This window comes from Bos mutus, chromosome 23, assembly GCF_027580195.1.
Source record: "Bos mutus isolate GX-2022 chromosome 23, NWIPB_WYAK_1.1, whole genome shotgun sequence".
Taxonomy (NCBI): Eukaryota; Metazoa; Chordata; class Mammalia; order Artiodactyla; family Bovidae; genus Bos; species Bos mutus.
The window spans coordinates 25,248,164-25,270,904 of NC_091639.1; the positions used below are offsets into that span (position 1 = coordinate 25,248,164).

At 54.8% G+C, this 22,741-nt stretch overlaps 1 protein-coding gene across 2 annotated transcripts in view; it reads left to right on the forward strand.

Annotated features, from left to right (window-relative positions):
* Positions 1–18,103, forward strand: part of TRAM2 (translocation associated membrane protein 2) — a 69,384-nt gene extending 51,281 nt beyond the window's left edge. The window contains exons 3-11 of one of the 2 annotated variants that reach the window (XM_005896846.2): positions 940–1,049; positions 1,490–1,606; positions 7,043–7,101; positions 8,229–8,313; positions 8,872–8,942; positions 10,548–10,652; positions 10,844–10,987; positions 11,708–11,871; positions 12,990–18,103. In XM_005896846.2, coding sequence (XP_005896908.2) covers positions 940–1,049; positions 1,490–1,606; positions 7,043–7,101; positions 8,229–8,313; positions 8,872–8,942; positions 10,548–10,652; positions 10,844–10,987; positions 11,708–11,871; positions 12,990–13,063 — 929 coding nt within the window. In that variant the 3' untranslated portion in view covers positions 13,064–18,103. The remainder of the gene's footprint in view (positions 1–939; positions 1,050–1,489; positions 1,607–7,042; positions 7,102–8,228; positions 8,314–8,871; positions 8,943–10,547; positions 10,653–10,843; positions 10,988–11,707; positions 11,872–12,989) is intronic. The other variant, XM_070361286.1, reaches the window with a different exon arrangement.
* The last annotated feature ends 4,638 nt before the right edge of the window (positions 18,104–22,741 follow it).

The following is a 22,741-nucleotide window of genomic DNA, read 5'->3' on the forward strand; positions in this document are numbered from 1 at the left end:
GACAATGACCAGTATTTTATGATGTCACCCATATGTGGAATCTAAAAGAATAATATGAATAAATCTATTTACAAAACAGAAACAGACAGACATGGAAATCAAGCTTATAGTTACCAAAGGGGAAGATAGGGGGAGGGAGAAGTTAGGATTGACAGATAGGATTAACAGATGCGCAATACTATATATAAAATAGACAAGCAACAAGGAATTACATATAGCACAGGGAAGCTATTCAGTGTCTGTGATAACCAATACTGGAACATAATCTGAAAAAAATTATATATAACTGAATCACTTTGCTGTGTACCTAAAACCAAAACAATGTTATAAGTCACCTATACTTCAGATTTTTTTTTTTTTGAGGAGGAGGAGTGGGTTTCCTGGTGGCCTAGAGGTTAGGACTCCGGGCTTTTGCTGCCATCGCCTGGGGTCAGGAACTGAGATCCTGCAAGCTGCACAGTGTGGCCATAAAGCAAAAAGAGGGAGGAGATAAATGACAGTTTTGATACAAGCTCAGGTTTCTGAGTCCACACTCTGAACCCCACCCCGTGCTTCCTCAATGAAGTCTATAATCTGTGGTCCTGTTTTTACAGAGGAGGCGATTATGGCTCAGAGAGGTTGGTCACTTTTCTGTAGTCACACAGCCAGGGAGTGATGGAAGCTGGTTGTCTCCAACCTCTAGCTGCAGCCACCAAGCCCTCATGCCCAAATCAGGGCATGCCGTGGGCTGGCTTCTCCTTACCCCTCCCCACTGGTGCTCCCGGGACCCAAGTCCAGACGGTGGGTGGGTTCTCTGGAATAAACTCTTTCTTCTCAGGCTGAGGTCACAGCCAAAGGGAAGCCCTTGATGGCACATTCCGCTCCAGTCTCCCTTCAGTTGCTGGTTGCAGAGCACTTCCTCCGCCGGGGGTGCTGACGTGGCTGTCCTTGCCTCCGCAGACGGCGAGACGGTGCAGTACCACTACGGCCCGAAAGACCTGGTCACTGTCCTGTTCTACATCTTCATCGCCATCATCCTGCACGCCGTGGTGCAGGAGTACATACTAGACGTGAGTGCCGGGTCTGGGCTCGGAGGTGGGAGGCTGAGGGGACGCGCGGGTGGAGCGGCCGCAGCTCGGAGGCCTCGGTCCTCCCCTTTCGCAGGCTCCGGCTCCCTGGGGGCTGACCTTCCATACCACACTGTGTCCCCCCCCAACCCCCAGCCTCCTAGTAGTGGTGTTTATTCACGGGAGGGAGCTGCCTGAAGTGTGTCGACACGGCGTCATCGGGCTCACACGGCACGGGTCGGGGATGTCGCCTTCACATCTTGGCTAAAAACATCCACCTCGCCGCTCTTTCAGAGTGCTTGCCTTCAACTCAACGCTGTGTGCACATTTGACACTCACACGACATAGCTTCAGCCCCTTTGTGGGGAGAGCAAAGGTGTTTGAAACCTGCCCGTTATCCATACACTTATATATTAACGCGCAGGTCCCTCTCTATTCTTTAGAAAATCAGCAAACGGCTTCATCTCTCCAAAGTCAAGCACAGCAAGTTCAACGAATCTGGGCAGCTGGTCGTCTTTCATCTCAGCTCGGTGATCTGGTGCTTCTACGTGGTGGTGACGGTGAGTGGTCCTCGTGATGACCGGGGCCCGGGCAGCCGTGGCGTCGTGGTGGAAGAGGGGTCAGTGGTTTAGGAGCTGTGTGAAGCCAGGGAGCGTCATCTGGTCCAAAAGATGTCACGGTGATGACAGCGTACAGTTCCGTAGCTCCGTGTCCGCTCCCAGGGCCCCCGCACTGTGCTGTCCCTTGAGCTGAGGTTTATGTTCACCTTGGCACCTGGGTCATGGATTGAAGAAATCCAAGCTCAGGTTTCGCAGTGGTCCTGCAGTCACATGGCTCCGCAGTGGACAGGACTTGAGGCTTTGCTTCTGATTCACCACGTTGGCCTCCCAGGGCATGGCCAGCCCTGCTGTGTGCACATCAGGCCCCTGAGAGTCAGCACCGCCCCCAACGAATGCCTGGAGGAGCAGACAGCTGACCTGCCTCCCCTCTTTGCACAATACGACTCTTAAGCAACCTTTGATACAGCCAAATTCCTTTGTACAGCAGAATGTGGACAGTCCTTTGAGGTTGCCGGTCATGCTAGGAAGTTTTTAATTCCCCAACCACAGCCTGGAGCACCTCCTGTCTGTAACCAGATCTCTTCCTCAGGAGCTAGAATCGTCCTGTGAGAAATCCAGGCCGGGGGCTTGGAAGATTCTGCAACCTTGTGATCTTTTAGGAGGTTCTTTCCCTGCCTCCCCTGACCTCTCACCCCGCTTCCTCTTCTTTAGCGACAGTGGCCCACTCTCCCATCCTCAGGACCCCTCTGTCTCTGGTCTGAACCCTGGGCCCATGTTCTCAAAGCAGGACTCAGCATGTCTTTCAGCATGTTGCCTGTATTTCTGTTACCACAGAACACTAGGGATTTGAAACCCAGGGCCCCAGGCCTCTGTGCTGCGGAGCAGGCCCTGGGGCGGACTTTCCGTATGGTCTGTGCGAGTAGTGCCCCCCTGCTGTTGTGTAGCGCAGATGCGGCCCCAGGAAGTGTACACACTGCTGGGCTCAGATCTCTCCCTGCTGCTGGGTGTTTGGGTCCTGCGGCCTCTGGAGACCTGGAGCTCCCTTGAGGCAGAGCAACCCTGGGGTCCCTCAGATACCTCACTGCTCTTGCCTCGTCTCTGAATCACTGTTGCCCTTTCAGTCTCACCCCACCATCCACCCGAGCTGTGACCCAGCTACTCACCCAGGGGATTTCCCACCCCCTCCAGAGTGTGCAAGGCTCCACGCCAAGTCCCTGCTTCTCCCGGGCCGGTCCAGGGCTTGGAAGTGAGGCTCGTTAGTCTGGAGCGGTCGCGCTTTCCTGCGTTCACTCCAAACAGGCTTTTACTGTGGTGACAGCCAGGCCTCCACTCAGCATCTCCAGCTGGAGATAGAGACCCTGGAAAGTTCGAGTGACCCCGGTCCTTATCCACCACGTGGCTCTTAGCCCTCACGTGCTCCCTCCACGCCATTCCAAGTGAAAGTGACTGAAGAAGAGAGGGTCCTTATGTAAAAGGAGTAAAAATAGCTAGGTTTTAAAATCGTATGTTTCTGTTATGATGAACTTTTTCTCAATTCTTCTCTTTCACTCTCCAGCCAGGTCATCAGCAGGTCCCCTGCCTCCACCAGAACGTGGAGGGCCTGTCCCCTGCTTTCTGCCTGCATCTCTGTCCCCCAGGCCGGTGGGTCTCTCCAGGGGGCACTTGACAGAATGCTTCCGGCCTCTAGGGGGTCGAGGCCAGCGATGAGCTGAGTGTCCTGCAGTGCAGAGGAGAGTTTCCACAGCAAAGCCCAGGCTGGCCCGGGCATCACGAGTGCTGCAGCTGGGCAGCCCTGATCTGTAACCTAGGCCACCATCATCCTTGCTGGACCGCTTGTGGAAGGAGGCTGTGTCCACTCCTGTATCCATCCACCCACCCCTATCCATTGTCTGCCCAGCCAGACAGATCTTCACAGAGTGTAAACCACGTCATGCACCCCCTGCTTTCAAAGCCGCTGTCCCACTTGTAGAGAAATTGTGCTTTTTCCTGAGCTCTGGGCCAGCCTTATCCATCTTTTCTCACTCGCCCCAGCCCCCACCGTTCCTCTAACTCTCCTGGCCTTCCTGCCTCCTGGGCTTCGCAGGCAGCGCTCCATCCCCTGACATCCCATGCCTTCCAACTCTCCACCTAAATGTCACCTCTGCAGAGAACGCCCCTCCTCTTGTATCTGCTGCACTCTGCCCTCTACTCTGGTGTTTGCTTGTTAACGGGTGTTCTCTGCTGCCTGCTTCTGCCTAGGACTGCTCCCAGAATTGTGCTCACAGCTGGCCCCTGAGTTCAGTTCTCGGTGTGTTCGCAGCATGTACAGCATGTACAGAGTGCTCTCTCAATATTGTTGTGACAGGGAATAAACTGCAAATGTATCTTCTTGTTCCAGCTTTCAGCAGTTTTTAAAGTAATCAATCACTTGTTTTTATGAATTCACAGATCTTTTTTTTTTTCAAACATGAGCCATACATAAAAGTTTATAAAAAGAGAGTAAAAACTGACCCTAAATCCCTCCCCCACAAAATAACCAGTTTTATCTTGGCATTGGATTCAGATTTCTCTCTGCATTGATGTAGGCAGGGTGATGGGGTTGTGGATGGGCCAACTGAACATTAATAAGAATGTCAACCTCCTACCTTTAATCCAGCCCAACTACTGTTCATCGTTCAGGGCAAAGAAACAGAACTCTACTGCGGAAATCAGGCTGGGTGGGCGCCTGGTCCCCTGCCTGGCTTCCCAGGGACGCCTCCCTTCCTAGTGTAGGGCTGCAGCTGGGCGCTCAGCGGGAGCCTTGCCCTGGAGCAGCTTCGGTGCCGGTGTGCAGGTCAGGGCTGCTGCCTCCTGACAGACGGACTGCCTGCAGCGGAACCTCCGCAGCGGCGTTCCTGACGGGCCAGTGGGTCCAGGGAGCAGCAGGAGGATCAGGACTGGGTGCTCCTCTTCCGCTGGTGCTTTCTGGCCGTGGGGGAGGGGAGGCAGTGTGGCGGCTCAGCGGGCCTCCTTGCTGCCTAGTTGATTTGTAGAACCAGGAAGGAACAGAGGACCCCAAAGGCCCCCAGATGGCATACCCGGCGGCAGGGAGATCTGGGGGCGGCGAGCCCACGCTCCATGTGGAGCTCCGAGGGTCCCGGCCTGGGCCCCCCTGGGCGGCTGCCTGGCCCCAGGTCTAGAAAAGACTGTTCTCAGAGCAGTGAGCCATTCTTCCTCCGGCTGCCCCGTGCGCCTCCCTCCTGCCCTGCGCAGGCAGGCAGCATTGTTCTGGGGCGTTTTCTCTGCCGTCGGTTGGCTTCACAGTTCTGACTTCTTTGTCTCCTAAATGAAGGGCCAAGCCGGGAAGGTCCCTGTTTAATATCCCAGGATTGTCTGGGCTTTAGATTTCTGTTGGTGCTGCTTTTCTTGGCCAGTGGTTTTTTTTTTTTTGGCAGCAATTCTCCCACCTGAGTCTTCGAAGTACCATTTTCCTCCTTAAGTGCATTGGTGCTTCTTCTAGGAAGGAACGTCCTGCCTGCTCTGGTTTCTTGGAAGCAAGGGTGGAAGGCTGTGAACCTCTGTGCCCAGGGTTGGTGTCTGATGCAGGTGGCGTGTGGGTGGCAGCGAGGGGTGGCCTCAACGCAGAAGAGCCCTCTCTTCACCCAGCTCGCCCCGGAGCCTCCCACCGCTGTCGGACTGTGAGGAGGAAGATGGAATGAGGCCGGAAGGGCTTGGGGGAGACCATGGCTGCCCTGGGCCTGGGCCTGAGGGCACCCAGTCAGTTGGGAAGCTGTGTTAATGAGGCCCCGGTCGTGGGTTTGGGGCCATGGGCCATACCTGAAATGTCCTCAGGTGTTTAGTGACTCAAGTGGGGGTAGACTGGCCCTCCCGTGGAAATAAGGCTGAGGCTCCTGTAGCCACCTGGAGGTCCCCTGTGAGCCACTGGGCCTCCTCCCCCCAGCACAGCCTGCTCCTTGGTCCTGGTGGGAACATCTGAAACTCTCGGCCTCCTCATCCAAGCCACTAGCGTGGTTTCTTTCTGACGGACCGGGCAACCAGGCCTGGGGTACCGGGACCAGGAGGCTGGGGATGCAGCTCAGATTTCAGTTGTACTGCTGAGAAACCACCTTGTTTCTGGGGCTCCTTCCTTTCCCTGTCTCTAAAAGGAGGTCAGGCTGCCATCACCTCCTCTGTCCTCTTTGAGCATCCCGTTGGCCTCCTCGCTCTTGGTGGGTTGTTTCCTTGTATGTTTTGTGATCCTGGATAATAAAGTCATCTTTAGCAAGGCTTTGCATGTCAGAACCCTGTATTTCCTTGGACAGGAATATGTCCCAGTGGTCTCACTGGCCCACAGTACCGCCAATGCTGAGTTCTTACGTGGGGACTCCTGGACACACAGGTGATGTCCATGTGCGCTCCAAACCCATGTGAAAGTGAATCTGAGGTTACAGACGTTCAGGAGGTCATATTTTTTTGTTCCCATACTGAGCCAAGGGTGAGCAGACATCGACCTCTTCTCCCTCTGTTCTTTGTCAGATCCTTTCTAGTCTCCCCTTCCTCTGGAGTGGTAGCCTTTTGAGGGTCTTCCTGTCCCCATGTGGGTACATATGCCCTGGTCCCACAGCCTCTGCCCCCTGCTCTGCCCTCCTGGGCCCTAGGGGTTTTGCCTTTCTTATTGTGAGCTCAGCTTTGCATCTGAAAGAACATTTGTTAGATTTCATGCAGCATGTCCAGGTGTCTTCTGATCGGAGGGTTTTCAGGTTGCCTCCCCCTTACTCTATAAGAGGCCCTGGGCTAGATGCTGGAGATGCAAAGAAGGGCTAGAAAAGAACCAGAAAAAAAAAAAAAGGCCAGAAAAGAAGGCCCGTGGTGTCCTGGCTCCAGGACAGGGACTGCACTGTGCGATGAGTGTCACACGGGCCACTGGTGGGGAGGCCTGTGGGGTCCTGCTGTTGTTTTTGCTCACAGCGTTGTGAAAAACCAGAGGAGGCTTTTCATTTTTCCAGTGGACGGTGATTCTGGAGTTGATCTGCTTATTCACCCTGCAAGCATTTCCTGAGTGCCTGCATGCCAGGCATAATACTCGACACTGTCACATAAACATAAACTGTCACATTTATTTCTAACAATAACTCTGGGAGGGTATTTTTATCCTCATTTTACAGACAAGCCAGCTGAAGCTGAGGGAGACAAACTTGCTCGGAAGATGCGGCCAGTCAGGGTCAGACCCGCAGTCAGACTCGGGTCTTCGGTCAAGTCAGACCCCAGAGGTCTGTTCCTCCTGCATCATGACTCTTTTTTATAATAAAGAGACCGGCCAAGTGCCAGAGGGCCTCCGTGTTCACGTTTCCCGTTGCCTCCTCGTTCTGGCATCTGGGGACTAGGTGTGTCTGTGACCCCTGACCCCCGGGCCTGCCCCGGGTCCCTGCTGGCCTTGCGGTCACGTCTCTAAACGCGGTCTCTTTCTGCCCGTGACAGGAAGGATACTTAACAAACCCGAGGAGCCTCTGGGAAGACTACCCACATGTGTACCTCCCGTGAGTATTGTCACGTTCCGTCCCCAGGGAGGAGCGGGCTGGGTGTGCCAGCTTCTCGCCCCAGACTGGCCAGAACATGGGCCAGTGAGCATGAAGACCAGATGCCCCCAAGCCTTCCGGGGCCAGTGTCGTGGAGGCCAGTCTGGGAGCTGCTGCCTCCCCCAGTGCTCGCGGGTGCTTCCTGCAGGAGCTCAGGCACAGGGTCTCCGCCCGGCTGCCCTCAGGGAGCACCACAGATGGCAGGGGTCCAGAGGCTTATAAACCCCAGACAGTCCTTTCTTGCAGTTCTGGAGGCTGGCAGACCTAGCGTCTGCTGAGGCCGCTTCCTGCTTCACAGATGGCATCTTCCTCACGTGCAGAAGCGGAGAAGGGCCTCTGTCACCAGGGCCCTAATCCCACTCAGGAGGGTCCACCCCTGTGCCCTCATCACCTCCCAGAGGTCCCACGTCCTGGTACCCTGTCACTGCGGGGTTAGGATTTCAAATGTGAATTTCAAGGGTAGGGGCCGCAAGTGTTGGGTCTGTAGCGGGTTCCTAAACTGCCGGGAGGGAGCGGGAAGCAGAGCCACTGCCTGGAGCTCCGTGGGCTGCGCCTCCTGGCACCTGCTCACATCCACACCTGTGTCTCTCTGAGCAGCACCCCCTCCTCTCCTGCTCCGATGGGATACCAAGAGGGCAAAGCTGGGCCCGCATGCCCCCGAGACGACTCTCAGACTCTCCTAAGATCCTTAGAACGGCAACCCCAGAGACTTAGCAGAGTTAGATCCACCCTCTGTGGCTGAGACCCCTGCCTTCCTTGGCACATACCCGCTGCCCACTACCTCCTCCCTGACAGGGCTCTGGAATCAGGCCTCTCCTTAGCCTTTCCTCCTCTGGGCTGAAGACCCCTGTCCTCTGCTCTTTTCATCCTTCTTGTGTCTTTTCATGGGCTTCCTGTGTCCCTCCACATGTGGAGCAGTGTCCTGGCCCAGGGATCTAGTGCATGCCAGCTGCCCGCCCCCACTCCCTGCAACCCAGCTCTCCCCCACCCGCCCCTCCCTCAGCCCAGCTCCTCACACAGCCTGCCCCCGCCCGCCCTGGTAGGGACTTCTCTCCATCCCTCTGGGTGACTGGCCCCCTTGTCTCCAGCTTCCAGGTGAAGTTCTTCTACTTGTGCCAGCTGGCCTACTGGCTGCATGCACTTCCCGAGCTCTACTTCCAGAAGGTACGGAAGGTGAGTACTCGCTGCCCCTCTCTGATACCACCTGTCCCCCTACCTTCCTGCTGTTCCTCTCTCTGGCTACCCTCTCATGGGGGGTGGAGATGGGTGTGTGTTGGGTGAGATGCTGAGCAAGCGCCTGTCAGAGTCTCCCTGACATCCTCCAGGATTGTTGGCAGGGGGACACTGCCAGATCAGCCTCTTCCTCCCCCAGAGGATGTGTGACTCTGGGGGAAACCTGACTCATCTTCAGGGGAGCTGATGGAGAGGTCTTTGCCTTTTCCACAGAGATTTTTTTTTTTTTTAAACTTCCCTCTGACTTATTTCCAAAAGCCCTTGTTCCCCAGTCCCTGTCTCTCCTTTTTCAACCCAGTCCCGCCCTCTGACCATCGAGTTACCTTTGGACTTTGTACAGCCTGGTGCACGGGTCTCTGGGGGCACCCGTCTGCCTGTGTTAGAGCAGCATCGCTCTGCACCCCTCCTGCCTGCTCTGCAGCTCCGCCTGCGCCTTCTTCCCCTGCTCCTGCGTCTCAGGGAGTCGGCACATGTGCCATCTGTGTCTCTCTCTTGCAGGAGGAGATCCCGCGGCAGCTCCAGTACATCTGCCTGTACTTGGTCCACATAGCAGGCGCATACCTCTTAAAGTGAGTGGGACCCAGAGTGGGCCAGGTCTCCCCGCCCGTTTACGTTTGTGCCCCTCTCCACACCGTCATTCAATCAGGAGGCACTGATCAGACACTCTGTGTGCCAAGCACCATGCTGACACCTGGGAACACTTAGATGGACAGTGGATGGTTGCTTTATGTTTACCGGACTTTTTCTCCGACGAGTAGGAGAGAAAACTACAAAGATAAGTGGGATGAACACTGTGCTACCACGTGGACCACCTGCCACGGGAACCCAGAGGAGTGACCGCCTCAACCCGAGACAGAGCTGGGAGGGATCTGAGGCATACCGCTGCCGACCCGGGGCGTTGCAGGCTGCCGGCAGCCTGAGCGGGGCTCCCGCCCCACGCGTCCAGGTGGGGGCGCTGCCAGAGCTCGTGGCCCTGGACTTCCCTTGGGTCTGCAGTGAAGCGTAGAGTAGGCACTGCTTGGCTGTCCTGAGGTCAGAAGCGTGGCCGTCACCCCGAGTGTGTCTGTAGTGAAGAGAATCACTGCTGGGCAGGATGTGTCTTCTAGTTTGGAGTTTTCTCGGGCTGGGTTTTTTAGCAGGACAGGAAAGCAATGCGCTGTGTAACCTTCTCAGGTGCCCCGGGGGTGCCGGCCCTGGGGTCTCCTGGGTCTGCGCTACAGGCCTGCTGTGAGAATGACCAAACAGGGCGACCCAGACCCAGGTCCGCTCTCCTCTCTGGAGGCTGGGAGCAGCATCCGTGCCTGGACAGGCCTCTGAAGGGCACAGGCTGTGTGGGGCCCGCTCTGCTCTTGGTGCTGCGTGCAGGGCAGGTCTGAGCAAGCCAGCCCGCAGTCACCCAGCAGTGAGGCGAGGATGGGCTGAGGGTGCACAGGCAGGACCGCTCGAAGGAAGGGAAGGAGTGTCCGTCAGGAAAGAGTTTCCTGTGGTGGGCAGGATGAGGAGGTGGCCCCTCTGAGGTGGGAAGAGCTCTCTGAGGAGGGAACTTGGTGCGGGGGCGAGTGGCAGAGTCAGGCAGGTGGAGACCTGGGCGGGGGCGGGCTGTGCAGGAGAGGGGACCCCAGGAGAAGGGCCCTGAGGTGGGAGCGGGGCTGGGAAATGAGGCTTGCGATGGTCAAGGGCACGATCCCATTGGCCAGCCTCGGCTGTGTGGAGACCCTGGGCCACCCTCAGTCATGCTCTCGACCGTTCTTAGGATCCAGAGAACTCGTGGTTTAAGAGGCCAGTTCACTCGCACGTGTTCTTACGTTGTGTTGAGTTTTGCTTCTTCGTGCGCCTCTTAGCCATGAAGACTTGGATGACAAATCGGGCAGTGGGACTCCCTCCCACCAGCCCCCGCTGTATTTCTGCACGCGCACAGCTCAGCTACTCGCCGTGAGCACCTTTTCTGTGGCCCCACCCCGGGCCAGGTGATGAATGCAGAGTGACGGGTGCTGTGAAGTCAGCCAGGTCCACGGGGGGAGCGGGTGGGGCAGCGGGCCCAGACAGAGCAGGTGAAAGGCCAGGCTCAGCGTGGGGGCAGACTGGAAGGAGCAGAGCTGAATCGCGGGCTGAGGCAGGGCCCCAGGGCGATGGGTGTTTCACGGGGACTGTGAGGCTCGCCTGTGTCTCCGCAGCCTGAGCCGCCTGGGCCTCGTCCTGCTCCTGCTGCAGTACTCGACCGAGTTCCTCTTCCACACGGCCCGGCTCTGCCACTTTGCAGACGAGAACAACGAGAAGCTGTGAGTGATGCTGAGGCCAGGGCGTGGGATGGGAGGGCCCTGGGGTTAGGTGGAGCCCTGGGGTTATTTTTTTCCTGGAGCATCTTATTCTGGACACCTCAGTTCTCAATCACCCTCCCCGACCACCCTTGAACCCTCTTCCCGTTTGGGCCCCAAAGGCTGACACACCTTCTGCACCTCCCTGCGGGCAGGTTCAACGCCTGGGCGGCCGTATTTGGAGTCACCCGCCTCTTCATCCTCACCCTTGCCGTGCTGGCCATTGGCTTCGGCCTCGCTCGCATGGAAAACCAGGCCTTTGACCCTGAGAAAGGGAACTTCAACACATTACTCTGCAGGTGAGCTGGCCAAGAGCTTTGTGAATTCAGCCCAACTTCAGCTGGAGGTCAGGATGGGGCAGACCCCCAGGTCTCCTGCACCTTGATGTTTAGGGGGGAATCTCAGACATCCGGCTGGGAGGGGAAAAGAGATGCCACCCCCCTGCTTCCGTCACAGCCGTCTCTCCTGCCTGGCCCTAGTCCATCAGTCTGCAGGCCAGGTCCCAGTGCCAACAAGGGTCCCCTGCCGGCCCACGCCTCACGGAGGGTGCTGGGCTCACAAACAGCCTCTCATCTGTCCATCACGACCCCTTGTGGGCTCTTTACAACATGTTCTCCTAAGCGGCCAGGAGGGCAGCGAGGCCACGGACCTCATGATCTGGGGTGGGGGGATCAGATTTATCTGGGTTGCTCGCCGGATGAGAAGTCGCTCTTCTAGAATGATTTCTGCTGTATCGTACCTCAGTTCACTTGAACCACCACCCCACCCCCCCGCCCCAATGATATGGAGCTTACATGTGCCGTGTTCTGGGCGGCAGGTCCCGGGCAGGTACAGGGCGTTGTGACAGGAGCTGGAATCACATCTATCACTTCCTCTCAGCCGGCACACCCCCCTCCCCCGCCACGTGCCTGGAGCTGAGCCCGGCACTGGCTACATTCTTCCCGGAGGGCTGGCGGGCCGGGCGCTGTGGGGTCCTGGCTGTGCCTCCGCCCAAGCCCACCAGGCCCTTGTCCCCGCAGGCTGTGCGTGCTGCTGCTGGTGTGTGCCGCCCAGGCCTGGCTCATGTGGCGCTTCATCCACTCGCAGCTGCGGCACTGGCGCGAGTATTGGAGCGAGCAGAGTGCCAAGCGCAGGGTGCCTGCTGCCCCCAGGCTAGCAGCCAGGCTCATCAAGAGGGAGTCGGGTGAGTGTGGATCTGCGTGGGGCAGGTGGGCTCCCCCAGGACCCTGGACCAGACCTGCTGCTCCTCCTCCCCAAAGGGGACTCTTTGGCTCCTGCCGGGGCCTGACTGGCACGTGGCTGGGCCCAGATGGCTTGTCGCGGGGCGGGGGCAGGCAGGTGAGGCAGGAGCCCTCGTGGCCACAGAGGGCAGGGCGGCAGTGGGGTGGGGAACTCTGGCAGGAAGCATGCCTTCAGGCTGGCCTTGGGGACCCCATCAAGGGCAGCCGCGTGTCCTCACCTGCCCCCTTGCTCTGCATCTCGGCCTGGCTGTCTCCCAGGATGCTGGCTCTGCCTCTCTCTTCAGGGGTGACCCGAGGTGACAGCACTAGGGGCTGGCGGATGGGGGACACCCCCTTCTCCTCTGGCCCCTGCCAGGTCCTGGGGCGCTGCCAGCCCCATGCTCTCCATGCAGCCTGGGGGCCTGTCTGCGCCAGGCTCTGTCTTCTGAGTCACCGGCCTTTCTCCAGGTGTGGCCTGCTTGGCAGGGCTTGTGTGTGTTTCAGACACGTGTGCGGCTGGGTGTGGCTACGAGTCAGGCCTCGCTGGGGGCGGGGGTGGGTACGGGGCGAGGCTGCAGCCAAATGAGCCTCTGACTCTGAGCAAGGAGACTGGGTGTTGCTGACAAGAAAAAGCGGAGTTTTTTCGGGCAGAGGGAGCATCAGGCAAGAGGGTACGGCCTTGTCCCTGCAGCCTCTCCACCTCCTCCTGTCCGGCCGGTCAGCTTCCCTGAAGCTTTGCTGAAGCCGGCCAGTGCCCTGCAGGGGCCTGAGGGGAGCTGAGGACCCCAGAGGCCTTGGAGTGATTTCAGGAGGGTCTGGGCCGGCCTCGGTGGCCGTGTGTCACCCCAGCCCCTCCTGCTGAAGGACAGAGACCAGCCACCTTAGCGGGGATCAGGGCCCCCCAGAAACGGCCTGCTGGTGTCCTTCGCCATGGGGGGCTGCAGCCTGGGTCCCCTCGGCTTGTCCCGTGGAGAGCCACAGGGCTGCCAGGCCTCCCCCCACCCCTCTGCTCCCACCCCTACCCGCCGCCTCCCGCTTCAGACGCAACAGAAACACCACGTCCGTCTCCTTTTATTCCCAGGTTACCACGAAAATGGGGTGGTGAAAGCCGAGAATGGAACCTCCACACGGACTAAGAAACTGAAGTCTCCTTAAGGCCAAAGTGCTGAGAACAGCAATCCTCTCGTGGGGCCAGCAGGGAGCGCCCCCACCCGCCTTCCTGCTCCAGGCGCCCCGCCTCAAACAGCACAATCCCGTCTTCACACAGGGCCTTTTCCTCTTTCTTACGTCTCAGCTGTCTCCTCTTCTTCCTCCATGAACCATTCTCAATAAAACCAAAAATCTCCCTCTTTCCCTTCCTCAGACCGCCGCACCTCCTCACCTCTGTCCTGGGTGGGGTTTGCTAGAAGCCCAGGCTGTCTCACGGTTCCTTTTCTGTAGGCCTCCTCTTTCTCTTCTTTCATGGCTTGTTTCTCTTTCTACTTGTTAGTGTACCTTATCGTGCAATTTCTCCGTGTCTGATTTTTTACAACGAGAGGAGGCTAAGCCTGCAGTGCTGGCCATCTAACACCCAGTCCCTGGGACTTGAGTGGGCCGCCCCGTGCCATGGAGCCTCCACCAAGCCAGCAGTGGCCCCTCGGTGATCTCTATGCGGATGGGCAGCAGGAGGAGAGACCGGCTCTCTCGGATCATCATCTCCTAGGTGCTGATGAACTGACGAGATGTATGATTCCAGTTCTGCACGTGCCATCTTGAGCACCACCCCGCCTCCCCCATCCCGGGGGCCCTTTCTAGTCCTAAGTGCCAAGGTGTTTGGCTTTGGGACGTGACAACTCGTTCCAAAAGGATGGTGGTGACTGAATGGGGTCCCGTGGCTGGTCATGCATCGGCAGCCACCCCTGCTCTCTGTCGGGGACCTGCTAGAGGAGGACGAGTCATCCCACTCTACAGCAAGAGCAAAGTAACCGGCGCGGTGGGCACCTCCAGGGAGGTAATGTGGCAGAAATGACGGCGTCGACCTGGCCTTCGGTAGCATGTCCAGCTGCACTGCGCTTCCCATCTTTCACCAGCAACCAAACCAAACAGCAGTTAACAAACCAGCCCAGCGGGGGACACGCCGGTTCTAAACCCAGCAGCCCTGCCTGTTGGGGGCTGGCCTTGCCCCTGACTTCATCTCTCTCGCTGCAGGAACACTAAGCTCCCCGGTGACCCCTGGTGCCCCATCGAGGGTCACCTAGGCCCCTCACCTGCGAGCCTCACTTGCTGACTGTCCTATGGAGTTGTCGTTGTCTGCTGCTGCTTGCTGAGCACGCCCACAGCATTTTAGACGGTATAAACCCAGGCTGACTCAGAATCGCTTTGCTGGTTAGGAGGGCAGACCCAGCCTTGTTGACGGGAGTCTTTTTGCACCTTCCCCCCACATGTTCCCCCCCAACCCCCCAAAGACAAGGCTTCCAGGCCTCACAGTGCCTTGTGAGGACTCCAGCAGGGAGCGAGGCTCTCAGGAGGAGACCTGAGTGCCGTGTGGAGCTGGTGGGAGCAGGCATGTTAGTGCCATTTGAGGGGCTGCTCTTCTCCCTGACACCAGAATAGAAAGTAAACCTTGAGTTATTACCCAGCATGGGGGAAATGGGTCTCTTCATCAAGGCAGCTTCCTTCTCCAGGTCACTTGCCCCAGAGAAAAGTTTTAATCTCCCAGTGCCTGGGATTTGCTTCCTGACAGCCTGGTAGACCCTCGCCTCTCTGCTCAGGATGAGGCCCTGGAGAGGGGAAGGGGTTCTCTTGATTACCATTAGGAGAGGGACAATGCTTGTGAAAACGCGAATTTCTCCCATCTTCTCCTTCCCTGACACTTACCTGGGCTGCAAGGGAGAATGTTGGTGAAAGGGTGGCTTTTACCAACTGAGCGGATCCAGTCTAGAACGCCCTCAGCCGTTCAAATAGTCCCCCTCCCCGCTCGTGGCTGTAGCCAAGTTTCTGCTCCTGCTTGCCTGGGGATGCTGTGTATGTAGCCCAGGTCAGCCTGCAGCCTCCTCAGCCTGCCCACTGGCCTCACGCCCGGCCCAGTCCTCTCTAGGTGTCCTTGGCCTTGGCAGTGCTCCCCGGAGGCCACCCCCCATGCTGGGGAGCCCTGCAGCGTCATGCCTTCTCCCTGGGCCGGGGAGGAGGGAGCCGCAGCTGGGGCCCTGCCCAGAGCAGCGTCCCTTCTCGGGTACCAAGGTGATCACTGACAGAACACAGGTGTTTGGTGTGCCCTTGGTCTCCGCGGTACCGTGTGCCTCACGGTGGTACCACCAGCCTGGGCCCGGGCCGACTCTCACTGCATCCTAAACAATGGGGTCGGTTCCCTGATGAGAGTTGGGGAAATCTTCCCCACCGTGTGAAGCCCCTGAGAACATTACGGGAGGCTAGTGTCCCACCCGCCAGCTTCAGGAGTGATTTGAGGGGAGGCTGAGAGGGTAACTGTGGGTGCCTGTCACCCCAGGCATGCCTGGCACATTCGCTTCAGAGCAGAGCCAAGCCTGTGGCAGGTTGGCTCACTGTGTGTGACCAGGGGCCGAAAAATCTCAGTTCCGCTTGGTCTTGAGAACTTGGGCTGCCTTGTCTTGGTTTGGCCATTCTGGCTCTGTTCTTCAGTCTCACATCCTCTGTGATGGCCCGGCCAGACGCCCCCAAGTTTGAGAGGCTGCCTAGCACCATCTGCCAGGAGCCGAGCAGACACTTATCTACCTCAGCAGCCCCACCCCACCCCATCATCACCGGCTGGCACACGTGGGGGCATCTGGTAGCATGGGAGAGGAGGCCCTGGGGTGGCGATCCTAACCCTCCCTGGAGGCTCTGTGATGGGAAGTTGTCTCGCTCCGGGTTCTGATAACTGTGTATTATTCCTTGGTTATAGGTGCCCCTTCTGAAGGCAGGGCAGTTCTGGGGGACCCAGGAGCAGGCCGAGCTGGGCCTGGTCAGTCCTAGTCCTGCACGTGTCTCTGCAGACCTGCATCCTTTCCCAACGAGTGCCTCTCCCATTTCTGTCCCAAGCGGAGCTACCACACTTCAGAAACCAGACTAGATCCCTGCCCTGACCCCCTCTGCAGAGGGTGCTGTTGACTGGAAAGCCCTGGAGCCGGGCCGGGTGTTCCAGGATGCGCGCGGCTGGGTTTGCTTTGGGGACCTTTTTTCTTGTCACCTTTGACTTTCCTCAGTGCTGAGGAGAAGGTAGGGGCAGGGTGTGCACCCCCTTCCCGGGTTCAAGTTCAAAGTGGCTGCTCCTTGCAGCCTTTTGGGTTCTTTCCTGGGCTTCGGCCTCCCTGTCGGTCTGTTCTAGGCTGGGGGGCCAAGAAGGCAGGGAGGTCTGCACATGACTCGCACCTGCAGGGGCCCCCGTGTCCCAGTGAACAGACCCCCTCTCCTGAGGGTCAGGGCCTGACCCCGTGGAGAGTGGCTTGTAAGTCAGGGCCGCCGAGTGGTCTTTCTCTCTCCACACTGCTATCTTAGCTCGCAGCCCTCTCCTCAGGAGGGCTTAGGCACGACTGCACAACTGGGCTGTTGACAGATCACTTGGGACCTAAGTCGAGTCTCTCCCCGGGTATGGCCGCCTCAGGGAGGAGCCTTCACCAACTTCTCTCTCTCTCTCAGTTCTTGCGTGAGTAGTAATTCCTTTCAGAAGGCTGTGAAAGACCACGGTTCCTCCAGCCGCCTCCCTTACCAGCTCGCTGTCTTTTATGGAGGTCCCCAGAAAGCATGGGGACGCTGGCTCTGCGAGGCCTCTTTGTGCCCTGAGCTGATCCTGTATCTTTTTGTCAGAAGTGCCTTCCTTACCGGGGTCTCCTGGCCTCCACCTGCACTGTGTGGCCAGCCCCCGGCCCCAGCAGGGCTCCGTGGAAAAGGGACACGGACTGTGACGGTTTCCCCTCATTCGTCTTAGCCTCGCCCCCGCCCGTTGTCAGGACCTGGTGGTTTCCAGTTCCTCCTCGAGTCCAGGTGCTTGTGAGGGCCCCTCTGCGGGCAGCTGCCCATCAGGGAAGCTTGGGGCTCCCTGGGCACCAGGCCGCCATGCCTCTGGCTCATGCGCTGAACCCTGCTCATCCAGCTCTCCCGACGTGTAGAAGAAAAGGTATCCTCATAGCAGCCTCTTCTCATCTGTTCTGTTTCCCATTCGACCCAAAGTTTATGCAGGAAGGTGTTTACTCTTACTTCCGGTCACAAGTGTTACTCACAGATGCCCGTCTGACGTGGGTCCTGCTGGGCTGTGGCAGACGCCCCCTCCGTGCAGTGTTACCTTGTTGAGCATCAGCTCCCCCTCGCCCGCCCCTTCCCGCCACCTCCTCACTCTTCCGGGTTGTGCAATAACTCTCCCGGCCAGTGGTCTTTCCCACAGGCCGTCTGTCCCTCCCAGTGCTCGGCCACTGGGGCAGGACGGGACCCACGGGAGGGTGGTCGTCATCCTCACAGAAGAAACGGTAGCCACGCTCCCTCTTTGTCGTTCTCGTGACCTTGGTGGCATTCTAGTGGAACATTATAGCATCGTCTTAGAAGTCCCTGTATTTTTTAAACTGTTTAAAAAGGAAAAAAAAAAACCATCCTCACGATGGGGCATTAATAGGTTAGCATCTGGGAATAAGTTCTGTGAGACACCTGAGGCATCACCAGCACTTCGCTGAAAGCATTTAAGAGTTTGTGTGGAGAGGAGGGAGGTTTTCCTGGGAATCAGCCGTGTGTGCACACCCCTGGTCACCCGATCGCATCTGACCAGTGGTAAGTGCCACCATCTCCTTGGGTACAGAGTCAAGTGTTTATGTGACGAGACTCTACACCTCATCGTTTTCAGTTTCTCTTGTTTAATAAACATCTGAAGGATGAGCTGAGGCTGCTGGTGCCCTGAGCAACTCATAATGCAGATGTGGACGAAGTATCTCTTCACTTTTCCACTTCAGCCTGTTCATGTTATGGACCAAATTTCCAACGAGGAACTCGAGGAAAATTTGTACCTGCCGTATTTATGCTTTCATGTAAAAGGGTTTTGTTTTTTTTGAGGGGGCTCTTTATACTTTCAGTGAACTTTTTTCCAAATCCTTTTCCCACTGTTTCTGTCCGATTTTAAAACAAATTACAGTTTTGTATGAATTTTTTAAAATGTACATTTTGAGACAAATGATCAAATATTTTTGAAATAACTGAATAAAAGGCATAGAATTATTAGTCTAATTGTCTCAGGTATAATTGCTTTTTACCTGGATGCTCACATTTGCTTTTTAAAGTTGCAGTTATTTTATTTCACCTCGAAGTCAGATGGTTATAAGGGAATTGTTTAGAGTGTTGCTTCAATGCATTTATAGAGTATGTTTCTTCCCCTGAAGATTGAAAAGGTTACAATTAAGATTGTTTGAAAATAGTGACATTGCTGGCAACTTTCTTTTTTGTAAGAACTTGCACCAACTGTAATCTTAAGTTTGTATTCGCAAGTGTGCTTTTATATGAAGAATGAGTTTGCGGCCATTTCAACTTCATTTCTAATGTTTTTCACTGTTAGTAATTTCTTGCATATCTTTTGAGATAGTTGTTTATTGTGGTCATGTGAGTAAGGGAGCTGGACTTAAGGACAGAGAACAAGTCAGTTATTTTGAGTGGTGGGTAGCAGAACGCCTTTTACTTGTGTCTGTAACAGGAGGTGTAAATGTGGACAGGAGTGTGCCGACGTTGGCGGGGTGGTTAGGAAGCTCCAGGAGGAGGCGCACTGTGCCCAATGGCTCCCTGTCATCCACAGGGGTGTGTTCTGAGACCCTCAGTGGATCCCTGAAACCCCAGACAGGACCGGGCCCTATACACACTGTGTTTTCCTAAACATACCTACCTACAGTGAAGTCTATAAATTAGGCACAGTAAGAGAGAACAATTACAAACATACACCATAATGAAAGCTATGTGAATGTGGTCTCTAAAAATTTTATCTTAACTGTGCTGCACTTATCCTTCTCCACACGACATGAGTTGACTGAATGGCTGTGTGGTGGGGTGACATGAGCTGTATGCTGCAGACGCCGTGATGGAGCCTTGGGCTACTGCTGACTTGACCACACGTCAGGAGGAAGCGCACTTGCTTGGGGCGATCCTGGATCTCGACACTGATGGCTGGAGATCCAAGGTGGGACAGAGCGGGATGGTGCAAGAGTCAGCACAGTACTCAGAATGGCACACAATTTAAAACTTACACAGCATCTTCGGAACTTTCCATCTAATATTTTCAGACCATGGCTTACTGTAGTAATTGTAAAGTGAAGGTGTGGATAAGGGAGGAGGACTGTGTTATGGTGTCACCTGGCTAAAAGAAGACAGGGCTGAGTCTGTGTAGAAGCCACCAGATGTCAGTGTCTGTGCTGAACAGATGCTGCCTGAGTGCTTGTGCCAGCAGTGGGCAAGGGACACAGCTGGCACAGTCAGGTGGCCTGTTGCCCATCTCCAGAGAGAGCTTAGGAGATGGGTGCAGTTGGCTGAGGGACATGCACGGACTATGAGGACCAAGCAGGAACCGTGCACCTGAGGCGAAGGCACGGGAGAGCCAGGGCTCAGCTGGGAGAGCCAAGCAGTCAGCCTTTCTGAGCTAGCTTGCTCACTCACCTGTGCTCGGTGTTTTGGGGGAGGCAGTTGGCTGGTTGGTTTGCTTCAGTTCAGTTCAGTTCAGTTCAGTCGCTCAGTTGTGTCCAAATCCTTGCAACCCCATGAACTGCAACACGCCAGGCCTCCCTGTCCATCACCAACTCCCGGAGTTCACTCAAACTCACGTTCATCGAGTCAGTGATACCATCCAGCCATCTCATCCTCTGTCGTCCCCTTCTCCTCCTGCCCCCAATCCCTCCCAGCATCAGAGTCTTTTCCAATGAGTCAACTCTTCGCATGAGGTGGCCAAAGTATTGGAATTTCAGCTTCAGCATCAGTCCTTCCAAAGAACACCCAGGACTGATCTCCTTTAGAATGGACTGGTTGGATCTCCTTGCAGTCCAAGGGACTCTCAAGAGTCTTCTCCAACACCACGGTTCAAAAGCATCAATTCTTCGGTGCTCAGCTTTCTTCATAGTCCAACTCTCACATCCATACATGACCACTGGAAAAACCATAGCCTTGACTAGACGGACCTTTTATGGCAAAGTGATGTCTCTGCTTTTGAATATGCTATCTAGGTTGGTCATAACTTTCCTTCCAAGGAGTAAGCGTCTTTTAATTTCATGGCTGTAGTCACCATCTGCAGTGATTTTGGAGCCCCCAAAAATAAAGTCTGACACTGTTTCCACTGTTTCCCCATCTATTTCCCATGAAGTGATGGGACCAGATGCCATGATCTTCGTTTTCTAAATGTTGAGCTAAATTTAAGCCAACTTTTTCACTGTCCACTTTCACTTTCATCCAGAGGCTTTTTAGTTCCTCTTCACTTTCTGCCATAAGGGTGGTGTCATCTGCATATCTGAGGTTATTGATATTTCTCCCAGCAATCTTGATGCCAGCTTGTGCTTCTTCCTGTCCAGCGTTTCTCATGATGTACTCTGCATAGAAGTTAAATAAGCAGGTAGACAATACACAGCCTTGACATACTCCTTTTCCTGTTTGGAACCAGTCTGTTGTTCCATGTCCAGTTCTAACTGTTGCTTCCTGACCTGCATATAGGTTTCTCAAGAGGCAGGTCAGGTGGTCTGGTATTCCCATCTCTTTCAGAATTTTCCACAGTTTATTGTGACCCACACAGTCAAAGGCTTTGGCATAGTCAATAAAGCAGAAATAGATGTTTTTCAGGAACTCTCTTCCTTTTTCCATGATCCAGCGGATGTTGGCAATTTGAACTCTGGTTCCTCTGCCTTTTCTAAAACCAGCTTGAACATCTGGAAGTTCACGGTTCACGTATTGCTGAAGCCTGGCTTGGAGAATTTTGAGCATTACTTTACTAGCTTGTAAGATGAGTGCAATTGTGCGGTAGTTTGAGCATTCTTTGGCATTGCCTTTCTTTGGGATTGATTTGCTCGCTTGATTGTTTTTGGAGGGAATGGTGGTGGTGAGATTTAGAGACAGTGAACACTAAGCTTGTGGTTTGAACAGAGCACTCGAATTGATTTCTCATAGGAACAGGCTCATGCTCCTACACCAGCAGGATATTCACTCATCCAAGTGACCCCTGATCTGGAAATCTAGAGATATCTTCTCGGGTACCCCTGAAGCCTACAGGTAACAGGCTTGACTAGATGGTATTTTTAGGCCCCTGGGAGTGCAGACAGAGTACTGGTGGTGAGAAATCCAAGACAGTGCTTATAAAGGTGAAGCTGGTGGCTGACTTCAGCTGAGGAGCAGCCCTGCTTCTGGACTTCCAAAAGTGCATCAGAGCCTGGTTGACAACTGGGAGCTGTTATTCTAATCTGTTCTCCTTATCTTGAGGCCAGGCTCTCTAAGAGCAGTTTCTCTAAATTTATTTTTTTTAAGCTACAGCCAACATCAAGAAATACATTATACATCATGACTCATGAAACAAACATTTCATGAAACAATACGAATCCGTATACCACCCCATGATAGTTCCTGTTCCTTTCAGGTCAGGTCAGGTCAGTTGCTCAGTCGGGAATTACATTGAATCTGTAGATGGCTCTGGGTAGTATAAGCATGTTTAGTTCAGTTCAGTCGCTCAGTCATGTCTGACTCTTTGTGACCCCATGAAAAGCAGCACGCCAGGCCTCCCTGTCCATCACCATCTCCTGGAGTTCACTCAGACTTATGTCCATCGAGTCAGTGATTCCATCCAGCCATCTCATCCTCTGTCGTGCCCTTCTTCTCCTGCCCCCAATCCCTCCCAGCATCAGAGTCTTTTCCAATGAGTCAACTCTTCGAATGAGGTGGCCAAAGTACTGGAGTTTCAGCTTTAGCATCATTCCTTCCAAAGAAATCCCAGGGCTGATCTTCAGAATGGACTGGTTGGATCTCCTTGCAGTCCAAGGGACTCTCAAGAGTCTTCTCCAACACCACAGTTCAAAAGCATCAATTCTTCGGTGCTCAGCTTTCTTCATAGTCCAACTCTCACATCTATACATGACCACTGGAAAAACCATAGCCTTGATTAGACGGACCTTTGTTGGCAAAGTAATGTCTCTGCTTTTGAATATGCTATCTAGGTTGGTCATAACTTTTTTTCCAAGGAGTAAGCGTCTTTTAATTTCGTGGCTGCAGTCACCATCTGCAGTGATTTTGGAGCCCCAAAAAATAGTCTGACACTGTTTCCACTGTTTCCCCATCTATTTCCCATGAAGTGATGGGACCAGATGCCATGATCTTCGTTTTCTGAATGTTGAGTTTTAAGCCAACTTTTTCATTCTCCTTTTTCACTTTCATCCAGAGGCTTTTTAGTTCCTCCTCACTTTCTGCCATAAGGGTGGTGTCATCTGCATATCTGAGGTTATTGATATTTCTCCCGGCAATCTTGATTCCAGCTTGTGTTTCTTTCAGTCCAGCATTTCTCATGATGTACTCTGCATATAAGTTAAATAAACAGGGTGACAATATACAGCCTTGACGAACGCCTTTTCCTATTTGGAACCAGTCTGTTGTTCCATGTCCAGTTCTAACTGTTGCTTCCTGACCTGCATACGGATTTCTCAAGAGGCAGGTCGTGGTTGGTGCAAAAGTAATTGCTGTTTGGCATGGTTGAACGTCATCATTTGATGTCAGAATACATTCTTAAATAAATGTAGTTATGTTATACATCATTTTAATCCACATTTCTTTGTTGCTTTTTGTTTTTCGCTAATGACTTATTACTTGCTGTTTATATTTATTTGATGTGTTTGAGCCTTGTTACAATGATTTAAA